Source organism: Corythoichthys intestinalis, chromosome 9, assembly GCF_030265065.1.
Source record: "Corythoichthys intestinalis isolate RoL2023-P3 chromosome 9, ASM3026506v1, whole genome shotgun sequence".
NCBI classification, from domain to species: Eukaryota; Metazoa; Chordata; class Actinopteri; order Syngnathiformes; family Syngnathidae; genus Corythoichthys; species Corythoichthys intestinalis.
Genome location: NC_080403.1, coordinates 18,249,411 through 18,270,622, shown reverse-complemented (window position 1 = coordinate 18,270,622; position 21,212 = coordinate 18,249,411). Strand labels below are relative to the sequence as shown.

At 40.5% G+C, this 21,212-nt stretch overlaps 1 protein-coding gene across 2 annotated transcripts; it reads right to left on the bottom strand.

Annotated features, from left to right (window-relative positions):
- Window positions 1–384: 384 nt before the first annotated feature.
- On the bottom strand, window positions 385–14,371 carry LOC130922256 (1,25-dihydroxyvitamin D(3) 24-hydroxylase, mitochondrial). Of its 2 annotated transcripts, none has more exons than XM_057846916.1 (13): window positions 14,247–14,371; window positions 7,525–7,822; window positions 7,275–7,465; window positions 6,164–6,257; window positions 5,996–6,089; window positions 5,829–5,920; window positions 5,114–5,225; window positions 3,996–4,141; window positions 3,319–3,485; window positions 1,973–2,051; window positions 1,002–1,199; window positions 805–930; window positions 385–715 (listed from the first exon to the last, which is right to left on the bottom strand). In XM_057846916.1, the coding sequence occupies exons 1-12, from the start codon at window positions 14,252–14,254 to the stop codon at window positions 820–822; spliced, it is 1,590 nt and encodes a 529-aa protein (XP_057702899.1). In that variant the 5' UTR covers window positions 14,255–14,371; the 3' UTR covers window positions 385–715; window positions 805–819. The 2 variants fall into 2 exon arrangements, with proteins under 2 accessions (XP_057702899.1, XP_057702898.1); XM_057846915.1 differs by lacking the exon at window positions 14,247–14,371 and adding an exon at window positions 13,838–13,988.
- Between the last annotated feature and the right edge of the window lie 6,841 nt (window positions 14,372–21,212).

Below are 21,212 nucleotides of genomic sequence, written 5' to 3'. Positions count from 1 at the left end.
GGATCATTCACACTGTCTGCAAACAGGCTTTTGGTTATTATGACAGACTCACTGCAGAATATTTCAGACACGGTTTGGCTACTTTGTCATATTTAGTGATTTTTAATTCTCTGCCATTGTGGTGTCGATGATGTCAATCCATTTGGACTGGGAGGGATGTAAGTGAAACATGCATCTGGGCTATTCATGGCAACAGACCGCCAATCACTCTAAAAGGAGTGGCTGGCAGCAAATGATCTCTCGATTGACATCAGTAGACGACCAATATATTTTGACTGGGAGGGCTAGCCTCTCTCAGTCAAATAGATTGGACGTCTGTTGCCGTAAATGGTAGCCAGTGAGTTAACTCGTGGCTAGCATGCTCAAATAACCAAGAAACATAGTTTTTTTATTCATGTATTTATTCACACAAATAAAATATGTCTACTTAAAACAGTATATCTACACAATAAAAATAAACATGGGCAAGTTATATAGTATAGTTTAACATCTACATAAAGGAAGTTCATAAGATTAAAAGACAGCTGCCTAAAAATTTGTATACAATAAATGCTATTTCAGCCATCAACAGTCTTGGGTAATAGTTTTAAATAAGTTTGAGGTATTTATGGCGTGATTACATGTTAAGCAATTTTATGTCTATTTACAGAGCAGCAATACAGGGAGTCAGTGGTCCGGTAGGGGTACCGTCTTTACATTTGGTGGAAATCGGCATCTGGAATAAGAGGTAATTGATTAGGTAAGGTGCATCATACAAGATACTAACAACTGAATTAGAACATAATAGGAATGATGTTTTCTCACCACTTAGCCTAGCCCTCATCTCCTGATGAAGGCCACTGGTAGTTCTCTGTTAGGAATCAACAATCCCGAGTGGATCACATCAAGTGGCTTTTGATCCGTCGCTACAATCTCATAATCTCGGACCAGCTGAAGGGAAAGAAAATCGGTGAGTAACAGCTGTTTGATCTCAGTTTCTGCCAAATCAGAACACGGCTTACCCAGCACAGCGCCAGCTGAAGCTGCAGTTCAGCTATCCGTCGGCCAATGCACATCCTCTTGCCGATGCCGAAGGGGACGTGGGTGAAAGGATTGACGGTGCTGTTCTCACGCAGCCATCGTTCGGGTTTGAAGTGTTGGCCATCGGTGAAGTACTCCTCGTTGGCACTGATGGCGTGGCTATTGATCATCAGGACTGTCTGGAGGAGGGGGTAAAAATAGTGAGTGAATAGTACCGAAAAATATGTTCTTATCAATAGTAATGAATTTTTTTAGACCAATTATCCAAATCATAACATCATTATTCACATACTTTAATAAAACAACCACATAATGGCAAATGTCATACAAGGACTAGCACTTATGTATATTACAACACAAATGGTGGTGCAACTAATGTAAATAGGAACAGAGATGTGACAACATTTTTGTCCCAATGTACAAAGTATCGTTAAACTCATCCCAAGTGGCCATGGTGTGAACAACAGAAGGAGCAGTGCCGTGTTGATAACACTTGATAACTAAAAACCCCATGATTGATATTAATTTCTGTTTTTATGAAGTCCTCTGGTACCCAATGTTAAAAATGAAAATATATGATTAAAGAGTCAAATAAATTAACTATTCATCTGGCATTATGAGCTCATGTGCCTCACTGTTTTGATATTCAATCTTTGCTTGGGCTGTTTTCTCAAGTATTTTTTTTTCCGACTTACTGTCACAATATTAATAATTTACAGCTATAGGCTTGGTAAAGAAAATGTGTTTATCTCTAACTAGATTATTAGTCATCCAGATCATGATCTGAAAACAGCCTAGTGGATTCCTCAGTTCTCATCTGTGGCTTAAAAACTTTGTACTTTGTACTGTACATGCCGCTTTCAACCCCCTTCCAACATGCCTCGTCCAGACGTGTCAAATGTAAATGTCTGTAATCTGTTCATGTCAGGTGTATGGTGTATAAGCCACTTACTCCTTTGGGAATGGCATAATCTCCCAACACAGTGTCTTTGTCCAGGGTCCTGCTGGTGAACGGAACGGATGGCGATAACCTGTAATATGGAAGAAAAAACACGCATGGGAATCGGGCCTCATGAAGGTCTAATGTAGCATGTCTAAGCTGTTTAACGTGAGCTAAACACACGGTCATTTTTTCCATACAGTGAATGTGGTGCTATAATCTCCAGTCGGAGGTCATATACATTCCCTGCATGATGTGCTTAGGAGCCCTCAATAACACGATCGACAACTTGTGACCGCACATTTAGAAAAGCATCAGGGGCCCGGTCATGCCGCGTATCTCACGGAGATTGTTTTCCCGAGCCGCGGTCATGCGCGGTAGAGGGACGTTTCATTGGTTTAATCTTTGTGGTACTGCAATGAATGTCGACCCGACCCTCGCTGTGTGCGTACAGTAATGTTATAAGTTGAGTACAGTTTGAAGGTAAATGTAAATATTCTAGAAATCAAATCTCAAGAGAGTTCGCTTGGGCTTTCCTACTGGGATTTTAGCTCATTTGAGGGGCTTTTTGTGCACACAAATGAGTTTGAACACAGAGGAGAACATTGAATTTTTCATTTTTTACTATGATGATAATTTTATGCATTACCGTAATTTTTTGTTTTCATTTTCTAAACTTTTTTTTTACCATTAGGAAACAGTATCTCATTATATGGTATATAAAATAATATATGTAATATCTCTGTGCACATTCAATTTGGACTTAATTCTCAGTGCTTATGGGTTTTCTTACAAAAACAAACGCAATCACAACTTCAGAATGCAAATCTTGAATGGAAAGTTTCTGAGGTGAGAGATTATTCTTTTTTTTTTACTGGGCCATTGATCATTCACTGCCACGGATGCTTGTCGCCACCATCGACACGAAGACATGATCATTCATTGAATTCCTCCCAGCTCAAATGGATTGGATGTCCATTACTGTCTATGGCAGTGAACTAGATGTCTCTTGGCAAAAAAAAAAGAAAAAAGATTTGGCGTCTGTTTTGTTGGTATTTCTCAGTGCTTATGATTGGTCTGCTTACAAAAGCATGCTAAAAAACAACTTTAGGATGCATACTTGAAGTGAAAGTTTCTGAGGTAAGCATTTATTCATAAATCATTTAGAAAATTAAAATAAAAATTTTGATGAATTATGTATTTCGCCACTAGGGGCATTGTATCACATTTTAGATGGTGCAGGAATAGATCGCTTTTCAGTGGAGCAGCTCAATTTTTTATAACTCTTTTCTCGTATTTTTTAAAATAACAGTAATGTATTTTGGGGCATATGTTTTTATCATATGTTTTCAGCATACCTCATGGACTCTTTGAGGCAGGATTTGAGGTAGGGCATGCTCTTGAGGTGTTCTCCACACGGCTGCTGCTCGGGGGGCACCACTCTTGTGATCTCACTCAGCAGCTTCCTCTGGGCGCCGGGGTTACGCGACAGGTTGAAAATAGCCCACAGCATGCTGTTGGCAGTCTGAGGGAAGGGAGGGAATTATGAGTGAGACGTGGCACAGTGGTGAAGCCTCTCCTTCGAGTTCATTCCTCCGTAGGATCCTGAAATGCTTCAGGTGTTCCCTTCAGTTACATCCACATGGCACTGTAACTGTAGCACCTGTTTGTTTTGGAGCAACACTTAACGCTGCCTCTTTTTTATTTTTTATTTTTTTTAACAGGAGGGGAAATGGGCAATAGTTGAAGTCGTTACATTATGTTTTGCAATGACTGTGTTGCCCTTTTGACCCCTTCATACCTGAATTTACATTTTGTGATGGTTAGGAAAAGAAGAATGAATAAACGAATCTTCATTCGCCCCTCCCATCCCACTCAAAATGGATTGGACGTCTAACGTCGTCAATGGCAGCCAATGAGTAAAATGTAAACTCAAGCATCAATATGTTAACTCATGTCACTCTATTATGTGTGGAATGTACAGTATCTACTTGGGGAAATCTTCCCTGTTATGGCTGATTTGTGAAAATCTCACCGTTTCCACACCACCAATCTGCATCTCGGCGAGGGCAGCGTACAATTCCTTCTTGGAGAGGTTGCTATGGTGCAAGATGTCCCCAATTAAGTCGTCTGGCGCTCTGGTAGCGTTACGCTTCAACCGCTTGTCGATGCACACTTTGGCTGTGGAGAGGCAAAAATAATCATTAATAGTAAAGGCTCCAATAGTACACCGCATTATTTGGGTAAATAAATGAACCGTTTGTCCGGAACACTCGTGCTGAGCGTCCCTGTCGACCCCGAGTAACTGTCGTTACTACAAATATTTGGCAAGTTTCTCCTCTCACGGGTCACGCAGTTTACTACAACCCTGGCTGTCGTTCATGCAAGTACACACAAAAAAAGCGAGCATCCAGTTCATATGTACTTCACCGTCACCTGACCAGAGCGAAGCATTGATTGAGTGAAGTCACTTTTATATTGTTTTTAAAAGTTGCAGTGTTTCAGAGTTTCTTTGTCATTACAACAAGTGTAACGAAATGCATTCCAGGTTCAGGCTGACTGAGAGTAAGTAAGTAGTAATAACACCATATATTACAGTGGGGGAATACAGGCCGAGCTGCCTGCTGGTTTGCTAAAGCGCTCAAGATCAGTGTGGTGCCTGGTGCCAGTGAGGTGGTTGTGGTGGGGTAGGGGGGGTTGGCATTTTTTTGTCTGTTGGTGTAAATAGCACCATCAAAAATTGAAATTAGAGTCAACTTGTGACTGTTTTCGCTCGAGAATTTTCTGCTGTTGGGGGTAAATTCTTACGAATGTTCTTTTTGATAAACGAGAGCAACAAATAATGGGGTTTTGGGGAGGGGGGTCATCCAAGAAATGTTCCACTTTTGGGGGTAGTGTTTGTGAAGTCAATATTACCCCTTTAGGAGGTAATTTTCTGTCTTTTAGTATAAATGGCAGCAATAAGGAATGCAAGGGGATAAGTCATGTAAGGAATGTTTCATGAGTTCATGACTGTATACATGCTTAAAGTTTAATGTTGATATTAAATGATCTTCGTTTCTTTAAATTCTTTCTACATTTTTGTTACTCCCGGCAAAGCTAGGTCTTTATCTGTTCACTTTGACAGTGACATCTGTTACCAATTTCACATACCTGTTTTGAAAATGTTGTCCCAAGCGTTGGTGTGATCTTGCCATGTTTTTGTGTTAAGGCTCTTGTGGAGCTCCACGGGAGTGACCATCATCTTGCCGAAGGTGCTCATCATCTGACAATAGGAAGCAATTTTGTTAATCCAATCATCTCCTTCCTTAATCTACGTCCGTTTTGTGATAGTACTTTGACAGTATTGGTTTGCCCCAGTAACCGGCTTGACTGGCGGCCGTTCAGCTGACCTCAGCCCAGGTGAACCAGACGAACCCGATCGTCCTACACCCGTGTGGATGTGACTTTTAGCTTTCAATAACTTTCAATAGAAGCGGTTCCATACAATAAAGTCACGTCAACATGTTTGGGCAGACCATGGGCAATACTGCCATCTACAGGATCTGGACTTTAGTTGACTTGATTGATTGATTGATTGATTGATTGATTGATTGATTGATTGATTGATTGATTGATTGATTGATTGATTTGCGTAGAATTACATTCAAAATATTTGGTACGTTATATTTTTGCACTAAGACACTTATTTTGGTACAAGAAAAAAAAAGTGATTTTTGTTGATTATCTATTTAGTTGAGTGCTGCACATACAGTATATTTTGTAATACAGAAACTTATTCCTCCTTTTTCAATATTCAAAATTTTTAGACAGATGACAAAATCTAGTTTAACTATTTTCCCTTTTGCATAACCAAGCGTGCACTCACCGTTCTGACAGCAGTGATGAAGTTCATGGCCTCCTCGTTGACTTTCTCTTGCAGGAGACCAAAGCGCTTGTCATACAGCACCAAACAAATGGCTGAATGATACAAAGATGACATAGGTTTGAGGATTGCAAAAAAGAAATGCATAAAATCAACAAAACGCAACTTACTCTCAAAAGACCATTTATTGAGTTCGAAGTACAAGTCTTCAATCTTGCCATCCACATTGATTTGTCCAATTCTGCCCACAAATTCTGCCATCACCTGTTGCGAACAATGTTTTTTCTTAGTATTTTTACATTTATATCCTTAAAATGAATTTTAAAGCTTCTACTCACCTCATTGATTTTACCATCCAACTTCATCACCTCTGTTGGCTTCATTAGCTTATGCTGGAAGGTGCTTCTCACCCTCTGCCAGTCCTTGCCCTCCCTGAATTCATTAAAATAAAGTTTTTAGGGACCATGTGGTACAAAATTTAAACCCCGCGCTGCCCCCCCCCCAAAAGAAATGTTGGCTCAACTTGATATTTCAAGTCAACCAATATGACTTGTATTTAAGGATTTGATGAAAACTTAAAACAACAACAACAATAAGCTAACGGTTAATAAGTCTACTGTAGTTAAGTTTAAATAAATACAAACATTCTATAACTTCTTCCTATCGTTTGAACCTGGGTTGACACAGTGGCAGCAGGGCATTTACAGTCAACTGAGCTAAACACTGTGGCTAAGGTTAAGCTCACAGAACTTATTTCAAGTTCAGTTGACTTAGAAATTTGACCCACAACCTTGATCATGCAAGTGAATTAAACACTCCCGCGACCCGACCCCGATTAAGCGGCAGATGATTATGTTGATAATGAAGTTAACAACACACTGTAGGGCACTTACTGTATTTCATTGTCTGCCATTGATGGAGCTAGATGTCCAATCTATTTTGACTGGGAGAGACTCGCAGTGAAAAATCGCTGCCAAGCTAACCCTTCTAGTCAAAATGGTAGGCAAAGACTTAAATGTGATGAAATTTTTAAAAAATAATCAACTTTAGAGTGTTACTTCGGGAACATAAGCACGTGTATTTCTGTTTTTATGTTTTTTAATGTTATTCATTTTGTTTTTATTGACATTTTATTAATTTGTTAATTGATATACTGTATGTATTTTAAAATATTAAAAAATAATAATATACAAAAAAGAATGGTAAAAATAATATAATAATAATAATAATTAATAAGCTAAGTTACTTACAAATTAACTGACTATTTTTGGTCATTTTAGAGACCTGAGCTTTCTTTTTTGCAATGCATTTTTCATTTCTCTTAGCTATTTGAAATTGAATGTCCTCAAATGAGTACAAAGGGTCTCAGGAGGTTAAATTGATTTATGTCTATTTAAAGTCTTAAATTTGCATGACTAATCGGAAGTTTTATTAACAGTGAAGACTTACAGTAGGAGAAGCCCGTACGCCTCATCCCTCATATCCCTGTAGGCTTTCCAGGGTTTGATCTCCAGCCTCTGCGGGTGCGCCCCCTCCTTACGGTAGAGCGCCTCCAGGAGGCAAGGCGCGCCGATGTGCACCGACTCGAAGGAGCCCAGCTTCATTCGGAAGATCTTCCCGAATCTTTTGTGGTAATCCACCTTAGAGGGAAGATATACATGAGCTCGAATTCAAGATAAAAAACATGACTAGAGCGTACCAGCGCTTCGTGCTGTCTAGTGAGCCCTCCTTTGCGCAGGAGCTCCACCAAACTGCCCACCAGAGGCCAGTTAGTGGGTCCAGGAATGGCCTCCAGGCTGTGCGCCCCCGAGCGGGGAAAGGAGGCAGAGGCGTGCGGGCACCGCGCAGCCTCCACAGCATCTTTGTCCTCCAGGACGCACACCGATGATGTGGGCTTGAAGTGCTGCAGCCCCACCGTCTTCTTCCTCAGCAGCTCCACGATCTGCGGCACTTTTTGGATCTGAGCCCTCATCCTCCTCCAGGTGGGTTGTGTCGGCCTTTGGAGAGCGGAGTTGTGCGGCTTTTGTTACTGCTCTTCTTGAATTTTTTTTTTTTTTTTTTTTTTTTGAGGCCTTGCTCGCTTCCCTGGAAGCGTCACACCTCACCACCTCATATATACGCCGAGTGGGTTTATTCCGACCTCGCACCGAGCCAATCAGGGGCCGGTGCGCCATGGTGTGGCCGCCGAGCCCACCATTCATTTATGGATCCACGGTGAGAGGAGCGTATATGGACTCAGATAGACCGCGGAAGTGCCCCCTCCCCTTCCTTCGCCCTGTTTGGCTCCATAAAATAAACACGAAGCGCTGTGGAGGTGACGCGGTTCGCATGGACCTGTGGCTGCGCGCGCATGATGAGGAACTTTGGCAGAGAGAAAAATGTTACTACACGCGCTCGTCATGCAAATATTTGAGCCATGGATGGGATCGTAGTGAGTGCTTGTCAGAATTGGAATTTCAACCCAGTTTTTTGAGGAACTCAGGATGATACGATCACGTTTAATTTCATTACACTCCCACTTTTGGAACGTTCTTAATTACCGTTTATCGCTGTCAGTGGCAACCTTTTGGAACGCTCTTCTTGAGATTCATTTCGTTCAAAGTGTGGCAGTGAACGCACTTCATTTCGAAACAAGCAGAAATTTGTCAGATAGTGAACAACTCTTATTCATTGGCTGCCATTGACGGCGATACGACATCCAATCCATTTGAACTGGGAGAGGCTGGCAGAGGTGGATAGAGTAGCCAAAAATTTTACTCAAGTAAGAATAGCGTTATTTCAAAAATAATATTACTCCAGTAAAAGTATAAGCAGTCATCCAAAAAATGTACTTAAGTACAAGTAAAAAAGTACTTGGCGAAAAGAATACTCAAGTAATGAGTAACATTGTCAGTAACTGCTTACACTTTTGATTAAAAATTATTATTATTTTTTTTAAACAATTTGTTTTGTTAGCACAAAGTTATGTATATGAACTGTTGTTATAATGATGCTGTAGACATATAGTTTGGCTTTTGTGGCAGGGGGGCAAAAATGTTAATGAATATATGCTCGAATAGTAGCTTAGCCCATGCTCATACATACAGGCATCCCCGCTGTGTGTGTGTGTGCTGTGCGTGCGTGTGTGAGCGCGCGCCTTTTTCTGTCTTACCTAGCGGAGAAGTAGACGCCACAAGCGGAGAAGTAGACGCCACATCCGTTTTGGCTGAATATTCCAGCTAGGAACATTTATAATAATACGTTGAAAATGAGCATCTCCCCCCCCCCCATCATTTTCTAGGATTAACGTCTTTATTTGATATCCATCTTGCCTCTTCTGTCCTCAGATGTTTTTTTTTGGGCTAAGCAAAGCAAATGACTGTCTCTAACGTGCTAGTCACATGATCTGTTTGAAAAATAATTTTGACCCCTTCTAAAAATATTTTTTTGTTCATCTCATTCATTTTTGTTGTTTGTTTTATTGCTTTACAACTTTTATAGACAACACTTTCCCAGCAAAGTCTTAATTTTTACATCACATATTGGAAATTCAGTTATATGCAATGACATTTTAGATCACCAGCCACCCCCATAATCTCCGCGTATGATGTACAATAACCCATTACATAACCACACTAAGGCAAAGAAATACAAAAAAAAAAAAAAAAAATCAGTGAATACGGTGAGAGAGAAAAAATATGAAGGATTATTCGTCCAAGCGCATGAGTCCCATCTAGTGGAGAATACAGTGCCTAGTTTGAATAGTGAATAGTTCCTTCATAGCTCCTATTATGAAATTAAAAGGATCGTACTGTATCTCCAGTTTTCTGTGGTCAATTGGTGCCAAATAAAAACTGGGAGAGAGGTTAAAATTCGTGCTTTCGAGCAATGTTGAAGGGCGGCGCTGTATATAAAATTCTTCATTTTTTACATTACTTTAAAGACGCCAAGTGAATGAACAGGCTGGCGTGATCATAGAATGGCAAGCTTGCGTCTGATTGGTATAATGGAGTCGTGATTATTGTTGTGACGTCTCATTGGTGAAATTGGTAGAGCTACTCTAGGAATCACTGGAAAAAAAAAATCTAATATGTAGATTAAAGAGGAAAAAGTAACGACTCTTGTGCAGCCAAAAGTAGCGGAGTAAAAGTAGTGGTTTTTTTCTCAGCAAATCTACTCGAGTAAAGTAATAAGTATGGCTTAGTAAAACTACTCTTTGATGTACATTTTTCTCAAAAATTACTCAAGTAACTGTAACGGACTACATGTAACGCATTACATGTAGCCCACCAGCCAGCCTCTGGAGGCTGGCATCGATCATTCACTGCCAACCTCACTCAGTTCAAATATTGCCATCAATGGCGCTAATGTATCATCATTCACATTAAATAACCGCATAATGGGGAACGCCATATAGAGAAAGAATCACACTTGTGTGTAACTGAGCACAAATGTTGGTGCAATTAATTGAAACAGACACTCACAGAGACGATACAGGAGTAAAAATGCTTTAAAATATATTGTATATATCGCTCCCAAGTGGACATGGTATGCACAAAGCAGAAGCAGTGAAATGTCCATCAAATTGAAGCAAAAAATGTTCTATATACTAGTATTTCTTTATATTATGTTAAATAATTTACTGTAATTCTGATGAAGTACAGTATTATATACAGTGGGGCAAATAAGTATTTAGTCAACCACCAATTGTGCAAGTTCTCCTACTTGAAAAGATTAGAGAGGCCTGTAATTGTCAACATGGGTAAACCTCAACCATGAGAGACAGAATGTGGAAAAAAAGACAATCACATTGTTTGATTTCCAAATTAGAGTGGAAAATAAGTATTTGGTCACCTACAAACAAGCAAGATTTCTGGCTGTCAAAGAGGTCTAACTTCTTCTAACAAGGTCTAACGAGGCTCCACTCATTACCTGTATTAATGGCACCTGTTTTAACTCATTATCGGAATAAAAGACACCGGTCCACAAGCTCAGTCAGTCACACTCCAAACTCCACAATGGCCAAGACCTATGAGCTGTCGAAGGACACCAGAGACAAATTTGTAGATCTGCACCAGGCTGGGAAGACTAAATCTGCAATAGGTAAAATGCTTGGTGTAAAGACATCAACTGTGGGAGCAATTATTAGAAAATGGAAGACATACAAGACCACTGATAATCTCCCTCGATCTGGGGCTCCATGCAAGATCTCACCCCGTGGCATCAAAATGATAACAAGAACGGTGAGCAAAAATCCCAGAATCACACGGGGGGACTTAGTGAATGACGTACAGAGAGCTGGGACCACAGTAACACAGGCTACTATCAGTAACACAATGCACCACCAGGGACTCAAATCTTGCACTGCCAGACGTGTCCCCCTGCTGAAGCCAGTACACGTCCAGGCCCACCTGCGGTTCGCTAGAGAGCATTTAGATGATCCAGACGCCGACTGGGAGAATGTGTTATGGTCAGATGAAACCAAAATAGTACTTTTTGGTAGAAACACAGGTTCTCGGGTTTGGAGGAGAAAGAATACTGAATGGCATCCGAAGAACACCATACCCACTGTGAAGCATGGGGGTGGAAACATCATGCTTTGGGACTGTTTTTCTGCAAAGGGGCCAGGACGACTGATCTGTGTAAAGGAAGAATTAATGGGGCCATGTATTGAGAGATTTTGAGTGAAAATCTTCTTCCATCAGCAAGGGCATTGAAGATGAGACGTGGCTGGGTCTTTCAGCATGACAATGATCCCAAACACACAGCCAGGGCAACAAAGGAGTGGCTTCGTAAGAAACATTTCAAGGTCCAGTCTCCAGATCTCAACCCCATGGAAAATCTGTGGAGGGAGTTGAAAGTCCGTGTTGCCCAACGACAGCCCCAAAACATCACTGCTCTAGAGGTGATCTGCATGGAGGAATGGGCCAAAATACCAGTAACAGTGTGTGAAAAGCTTGTGAAGAGTTACAGAAAATGTTTGGCCTCCGTTATTGCTAACAAAGGGTACATAACAAAGTAGTGAGATGAACTTTTGGTATTGACCAAATTCTTATTGTTCACCATGATTTGCAAATAAATTCTTTAAAAATCAAACAATGTGATTTTCTGTTTTTTTTCCCACAATTTGTCTCTCATGGTTGAGGTTTCCCCATGTTGACAACTCCAGGCCTAATATTTTCAAGTGGAAGAACTTGCACAATTAGTGGTTGACTAAATACTTATTTGCCCCTCTGTAATTATATTTTACTTATTTAAAATCACAGTCCACAAACATTTGTGTGCTTTTGTGAGAGGCTGGAAAAGATTAAATTGCATTTCCAGTTCTTCCAATAGGTAAAGATGAAAATTAAATATGTATTTCAAGGCACCAGTGTAACTGATATTGAGAAAAAAACATGAAAATATGATAACAAGCAGAATTGAAACAACTCAAATCTGGACAAAAACTGCTTTGCATTAATTTGTTGCATTCTTCATAAAGATTACATTGTTTAATTATTGCAAAAGTGTTGACCTTTTATCACACTTCACTCAAACTCGCCTATGATGTTCTTGAGTTTTATCTTCTCCCAAGCTGCACTTGATACTATTATATGATTCTGTTACCTCATTGGCTGCCATTTACGTCGATTGACATCCAATCTATTTGAACTGCTATAGGACTGGCATCGGATAATAAGTGCTATTCGTAATTTATGCCTGTGTATGAATGCTTTTCATGCTGTTACTGCACCCACACACCCACACACACTGTTCAAATTACAGTCAACCCCACACACATACTCATGAATCACCCTCATATAAGAATGTGGTGGGAGAAGCACATGGTTGGGATTGGAAAAATACAGTTGAAGAAATACTTTGACACTTTGAGTATTAGTCACACGTGCTCCCATGTAGTGTATGTACACTCGCATTTTTGTATGTATGAACTCAATATGCAGCAAAAGTATGATGGCAATTGGCTTAGTTTAGATTATCTGGGTTAAAACGTTAATCAGTTTTATTTTTAAGCTAAATCAGTCATACTGTATGTTTGTTTGGAATCGGTACAATTAGTGTTTAAAGGTGTAAGGATAATGATAATAATAACATTGTATTCATAACCAGGATTTAGTGGGATTTTGTACTGAAAGTGAAAAAATAGTGGGAAATTTACATAATTTCGGCTATTTCACAACAAAAAGTAGTTTTTTTAATGCAAAATATTAATGATCCTATTTAATTTTATCAGATTTGTTATTTATCTCTGTCAAATTGGAAAGCTATTTATCATTAGGATTTACTAGCATTTTGTGCCCAAAAAAGTTATTTTTCGATTATTTGTATAAATAAATAAATAAATAAAAATCCTTGGAACAATTTCATTGTATTCCATGATGTTATACAGTAAGTAGAAATATGACAAGTACTATATATACCATCTTTTCTCAGAAGGATTTAGTATGCTTTTGGACGAATAATAAGTTTTTCAAGTCTGTTTAATTTTCAGAGGATTTATTGGTCATTGCAAGACTCTTTCCTTCAATTCTTGTTGTGATACATTCCAAACACCTTTTATTTGCGGTACAGTCAGTTAAAAAAAGAACCTTGTAAACAGACAACTCTCTCTGTTATTCCCTTTTATGAGCCAATTGAGCACGATCGAATAGGACGGCATGTTAGGCAGGCACCCGAACCTCCCTGTGGGTCTGGGTCGCGTTCCCCGTCCTGAACTCGAGGTAACTCTGGCAATGTCATGGACAGCTGGCACACGGTGAAAGAATAAAAACATGTTTTCTGGGCCTGTTCTACACAGGCAAACACAAACTACGCAATAGCCTCCATGCTGACCTTGAGCACAATGAGTGACTAATGAGGCTTTATCGTAGGAAACGTGTGGTCCTGTTTTTATCCAAACACACACTGTTTTTGTCAGATGCGGTGTTGTGCAATTCTATTTCCCCCCCAAAAAATTGTTTCATAACAGAAGGTTTAGTGATACACATTGATTGTGACCGATAATAGATAATACATTGTTGGAAACTGACCTTAAACGTAGCCAAAGCCATAACTTATTTTTGTTCATTGCCATCTTGAAAGTTCAGAGTTTGTGGGCTCAAATCCAAACTTTGTGTCTACTGGCTTTTCTTCAGATCCACTGGTACCCTTAAACAGGGTTACATGTGACAAGCGGGGTGTAGCAGACCAAACCACAGTAATGCGTAGTTGACTGACTATACTAATAGTTATAATATCAACTAAGGCAGGACACTTCAAAGTCAGGCTACAAAACAAAGAACTTCATAGTCGAAAAGTGCAGACTTTGAAAATTGGGAATTTGTTTTGGACCAACAAGTAATGTAATGCTCGGTAATCCACATTGCTGCAGCTCAAGAATACTCACACTTAATTTTTGTTTTAACTCAAAATTCACAAAAAAGCATTGTAGGAACTCACATTTTCATTTTCTTGATCACAGAATACTCGACAGCCGCATGGATTGGCAGATAAATTTGCTGAAGCAGAACTCCTAGTGGGAAGCAGAGTGCCGGGGCAACTGGCTAAACGTGATATGGCAAACTTCGTGGTTGGAGAAAGAGGGCGGAGTGATACACAGAATGGTGTTGTAGCATCTTTCATTGTTGACAATGTATCATTGGATCACAAAGCTTTACTAGAGCGTGCAGCGGACTGTGGATGTCAGACTGTGATTGACTGACTGAGCAGGACAGAATGATTGGCTGTCATAGTGGACAGCGACAGAACCCTTCAACGGCGTAGGCGTGGGGGGTGTGGCGCTTCCCCTCATCCCATCTCTGAAGGTCGGTTGATGGGGGCGCGGATGGCCCAGGGGACCACCCTGGATCCCGGGGGATGACGATCGCCCTCTTGCTGGGCTGCGGGAGGAGGGATGGGCTGCGCTGGCCCCCTACCACCGATTGGCTGGGGAAGGGCTGTGGCCCTGGGGCTGCTCCCGTGCGGCATTTTCACTTGCATGACTGTCACATGTCTGATGGGATTCACCCGTGACTAGGTGCAATTAGACACACTCAAGTAGAAAAACTTAATGTCAGGATTAGCGATCCGGCAGTATAAAATAGGATGCCAACATACTCACACTCATAAGGGATTCACACAAATACTGGGTTCTACACCACACATGGCTGAATGGTGTATGCTCCACCCCACCCAATAACTTATCTTTCTGTTTTCCCCTCCTCTTTCTCCTTGGTCATCAAGCCCCTAACATGGTTTCAACTGGAAATACAATTACCTAACGATAGCACTATCATACTCATACTGTAGTTATTGTCGGTGTTCAATGTGTATTTTGTTGTTGTTGTTTGTGCTTCTTCTGTTTCTCTCTTTTCTCTTCTGTCCCACAATGACACCTTCCTGTTCACTGCTTTCTCCTAATAAACGAGGCACGTTGAACGATTACAATTGGAGTATGTCATACTCCGATGTGATATTTTAAAACTCTTCAGACCAATTGGACACTCAGATTTCCATTCCAGGACAGGTTAAAAAAAAAAAAAAGCCTAGCCAACATCAAAGCTGGAGTAACCACAGACGTGGAATGTTGTATGACCCCTTAAAGACCTTGGTGTCACGCCAGTGGGAGGGATCTGTCCTGTCTAGGTATATTGTTGTCTCTTCCTGTTTTATTTTGAAGCTTCACCCTCCTATATTCATCACTACCCTTCCTGCTGCCTCACCTGTCTCTGATTGTGATGACCTATTGTTCCCACCTGTGTCCCGTTCCTCTGTGCCTAAAATGTTTTTCACTCCCTGGTCTTGTGCCAAAGTCTCCTGGCCCTTTGTTGGCATTACAGCCCGACTCCATAGTCACAGTAATTCTACGTTGTAAGTTTTTTCATAGTGTTCTGCCTCAGTTTGTTGTTATTTAGTGCCTCATGCCTAGTTGGCGCATTTGTTTCTCGTTTGTATCATTTTGTATCTCAGCTCGTTATTTTTCCCCTCTGGAGCGCTCTCAGTTTGTTTCTGCCTCTGATCATCTACGTTATTAAAGAACTAACTTCTGCATCTGAGTCCACTCCATTTTGTCTAAGTGTGACCCTTGGGCAGTTTGAGTGGCATAGCCACTGGACTGATGACCTTCAGAAACTGGAACATGCCAATGAATATGAGTGTTAATGTTTTGGATATCAATCAGTCTTGTTCGAATAACAACACCTGGATTTAGAGATGGAGGGAAGTAGAAGAGACTGGAGTCCATACATGCACTGGAAGTCGGACATCCGGTGGCCATGATCAAACTGCTTTGGGCATACTCTACCCAAAGCAGATGTCTGGATTCTTAGAGAACATACAGTGAAGAGCAGTCTGCATGTCCTGATTCATTCTATCAATCTGGTTGTTGGATTAGGGAAGAAGCCTTGAAGATAACTTGATGAGGATACCAGTTAAGTTACAGAAATCCTTCCTGGATACAGATCTGAACTGCAGTTTCTGATCAGACACCATATTGTTGGGGAGAATGTGGATATTGTGCATATCTAGTTCGACTGTCAAAGTTAACCAACTTACTGAAACTAGTACTGCTAGTCTAGTACACCTCGGTGGCCAATGAGCTTTGAGGTGTGGGTTGGCATTGGATGGTCAAACAGATGATCCGGAGGAGGAGGCGCTGGGTCAAGATCATTCTACACCTAAAAAAAGTTACTCCGTACCCTCGAGCCTGTGCCCTGAATCCAGTGCCAACTTAATGGCCAACAGCTACCACTTGCTGTTGTTGTGGTTTATTCTCGGAAGATGACAGTGGCAAGTTTCTGGTGAGTGGCCTAAGGTTGTGATAGGGCAGACTTGACTTTCTCACTGGAAGTATCCACCTCCTGAACAAATTAGAGAATGTAAGTAGAAATGAATCAGGATTTTTTTGTATGGCATTCTGATAATAAAACTGCACATGTGTTAAATATTGGTGTTTTTTAACGTTTTAACACTGGACGCAAATAACTAAATTGAAGAAATAACAAATTTGTAGTGTGATTTAGCTGATTAAACATATCTATTGACAGCTGTAATACACGTGTATGTGCACTAAATTGTCACAACCAATTACAAAGACTATTGTGCATTGTGTTAGGAAGGGATTTGTTAGGGGATTTTTTCTTTTTCGCAATTTCAATAAAAAGATAAGACACCTTTTTGTATTGTTTTATTGTATTTCCCAAATGAAGATGGAAAATCCATTTGAAAAGAAGGTTCAGTACGATACACAAAAAAAAAATACTTTCCTCGAGTTTGACATGTGCTTCAATGACGTCTGTGATCATTTTTGATTGAATCCTGTTGTCCGCTTTCTTCACAGGCTGATAGTTGGGATGATAAGTGAGCGCGCTTTCCAGATAGGAGAGCCTACTGACCTTCTCATACACGCAAACCTGATGACTCAAACCCTGTCCAAATTGACTGACAGGTCAGTGAGTTCGCCGATTGGGTTTATGTGAGCCGCTATGAGGTGCCGGTTGGAGAAGGGAGGGTTAGGGGGCTACACAGGCGACGCATGCACACAAAGATTCACATTCATGTTTGGAAAGTACAGGCGCACATTGACGTCGCGTTGGTTGCAAAATGGCGCCGAGGGCCACAGGGCAGGTGATTAGCTGCCTTGTAACGGCTTTGTACAGTAGCGACGGCGAGTGCTCGCATAATAAGCACTGACCTAGAATGTGAGGTGCCCCCTCGGCTCCGAAGGCCCACCCTTAAAAAGTCCGAATGAAAATATTTACAGCAGCAGCGGTGAAGTCATGCAAGAAGCGCCGCCTTCCTCCTGCTGCCGTCTTACACAACACATCCACTAACGCTCCCCGCATGCCCCTAAAAACTATGCTCATAAACATGTTGTTAGATTTCATGGTGGCGTCTTATCTCTTGGGGGTTAGAATTGGAGGACATTTCACATTCCTTCCTTCAGATTTTAAACAATCCATGTACAAAATACTAACACGTGAAGCTCCTCGTCCTTAGACCAAAGTTTAAAGAATTTAAAGAAAAGGATGTGTGAAATCATTATTTTTTTTAGACCAAATAAGTGTGGAGTATGTCTGGAGTACACTAACATCAGTTAGGATTTACAACCCTGTTACCTGCAACATTGTTACGATTACAAATCCAAATCCAGCATACAATATTTGGCTATGCCAAACACACCTTGTTCGTTCGCTCGCTACCGAGTTAACATGTGCAACCTGATTACTGCTGCTGATCGATTGTTAGTATCTCAGTACCTCAGTACCCATCTAACGTTATACTACAAGGCAACATGTTTCTGAAACACCCAGCACCCGGCCAAGCACCGGGGGAAAAAGTCGACTCAAGAAAGTCACCGAAGGAGTTGAGGGAAAGCGAAATCCAATATGAAAAGAAAAAGGAGAGAAAGTTTTAGCCCCAGTGGCACGACCGCTGGAATTGGCTCGGCTACGATGAGAGATAAAAAAATGCTTTCTGTGAGGTTTGCAGATCAATCCCCACACATGCAGACAAGTAAGTTACAGAAAAGTTAACGAGTAGGAAACTTATGGTATGAACAATAACGTGATAATTCATCCGCGTGACTACGGAGAAAATATCATCATAACGACGGTCTAACTTGAAAATCATTAGTCATAATTGCCATCTCTTTGACTTCTAAATTGTTGCCACGACAACTGAGCCGGGGGAGACTTCCAGAGGGCGGTAAGGGGAAGACAGGAAAGCTTTGCCCAGGCACGTGGCTCTTCCGCAGACCCGCCTCCACCTGGAGCTCCCAAGAAAAAATGTTGGCTGTACTGGAGTGATTATGGATGTGATTATGGAATTGGACTAGGATTATTGGCACAATTTTTTTTGTTTTTGCTCCGTTTTGCTGCACGTTTCATTAAATCTACCTAAAAATAAAATGTATGTTATTCATATTTTTCAAACAAATTGCTCTTGATTGATGATGATTATTGGGATCAATAACTGACACGTTGACCTGGGCCTGTGGTTTTGATAGTGGGGCCAGTGAACTTCAAAAGAAACTGGCCCAGGGGGAGGGCTTTTACCCGTGAGACAAAGCTAACATTACTACAGATTTACAACCCTTTTACCTGCCACCCTGTTACTGTGATTATGCCAAATATTTAATTATTGTATGTCGGATTTGACATAACCACACAGTTTTTAAAAAGAAATTCTAGAGCAAATTTTTGTCCTTACTTCTATTTTTCATATACAGTCAGGAACAGAAGTATTTGCACCCCTTGGGATTTTGAAATTTCATCCACTTAAAAAAGATAGGTAGACATTTCAATAATAGAAGTATTTCAACTCACTGAGACATAATCTGAAAAAGAAATCAAGAAATCACATGGTATATATATATTTTTAAAATAATTTATATGTAATTTACTGGGGTTCATAAGTATTTGTACCCCTGAGAATCAGCAATAATTATGACACTGAAAGAGTTGTCAGTCTACCTTAAAAAAGTCCCCATGAGTAACCACCCGCCCATCACCTGTTTGAGCTCATTATTATCACCTCTGCACTCCGCAGTCAATCATAATCCAACTGCTACCTTTGGCAAAACCACAAAGCTTTCGAAAGACACCAGAGAAAAAAATTGTTGAGCTCCACAAAGCTGGAAAAGGCTATATGACAATTAGAAAGCAGCTTGGTGAATAAATTAACAGTTGCAGCAATCATTATAAAATGGAAAAGGCTAAACATGACTGATAATCTACCTCGAACTGGGGCTCCATGTGAAATCTCTCCTTGTGGGCCATCACTCATGATGAAAAAAGTGAAGGCTCAGCCTAGAACTACACAGCAGGAGCTGGTCAATGACCCTAAAAGAGGTGGATGCACAGTTTCAAAGGCTACTGTCAGTAGAACACTACGTTGCAATGGTTTAAAATCATGCATTGCTCAGAAGGTTCCCCTGTTGAAGCCAGTACATGTGAAGACCCGTTTGAAATTTGCCATGGACCATCTGAATGATCCAGAGCAGTCATAGGAGAAAGTCATGTAGTCAGACAAGACCAAAGTAGAACTTTTTGATGCAAACTTTACTCGTCTTGAGTGGAAGAAAAATAAGGAAGGATGAGTACAATCCCAAGAACACCATCCCCACTGTGAAAAATGGGGGCGGAAACCTCATTCTTTGGGGCTGCTTTTCGGCAAAGGGGACAGGACGACTGTACTGTATAAAGCAGAGGATGAATGGTGAAATGTATCGTCAGATTTTAACCTCCTTCCCTCAGTCACAGAGTTGAACGCGAGTCGTGGCTGGATCTTCCAACATGACAATGATCCGAAGCACACAGCCAAGCTGACCAAGTAGTGGCTGCGTAAAAAGAATATTAAGCCAGTCTCCAGACCTCACTCCAATAGAAAATCTTTGGATGGAGCTGAAACTTCGTGTTTCTCAACATCTGACAGATCCAGAGGGATACAAATACTTATGAACCCCAGTAAATTACAAATGAATTATTTAAAGATCATACAATGTGATTTCTGGATTTTTTTTTTCAGATTATGTCATTCTGAGTTGAAATGCATCACAGACCTCTACCTATTTTCTAAGTGGGTGAACTTGCAAAATCACAAGGGGTGCAAATACTTCTGCGCCTTACTGTATTTATGAAATGAATAGCCTTGATTCAATGACTCACTGTACCTCATTCAACCCTGATATACATATGGTAGAAATAAATTTTTTTTGTATGACTTTATGTCAAGTATTGTAATATTGTATGCTAGATTTGACATAATCAAACAGACCGATTTATGTCCTTACCTGTATTTTTCACATTTTTATAAAATCATCAGCCTTGACTGAATGTCTCAGTTTACCTCATGTGACAATGCTGTGCGTGTAATCAGATAATCAGAAAGATTAAAAAATTCCCCCCTTATTTATATAAGTAAGTTTATGCTCCTGTTTACCATTAACGGCTAGCTGAAGAGCTAATTAATACTCATGAGAAAAAACTAACATCAATAGAATTTTGCAACCCCATTACTGTGACTGCCCTACCATTGATCTGTAAGATGACATAATCAAGCCTTTGATATAATTACCTTCTACCGATGAATAGCAGAAAACCAGAAAATTGAAGACTTATTGTTCAAGAATTTTGTTGCCAAAGTGTCCCCCAATTTTGGAACAACCCATGTATCTCCACTTCGCTGAAGGGTGCTTGAGGTGAAGCACAGATGTAGATTTCAGTAAGACAACAGTAACAGAGCTCTGCGAACTAGATGAACTGAAAATACGTTTATGACGAACCCGCAAAAAACAACTTGTAAGACAACTTGATTGTCCTCCACGGTCTTTTCCGGAAACCTTTTGGCATATTCAGGGAAATCGGGGGTTCAGACTTTATGTTGGACCTTTCAGCCTGTAAAAATGTTTTCCTTTTTTCTTCTCCC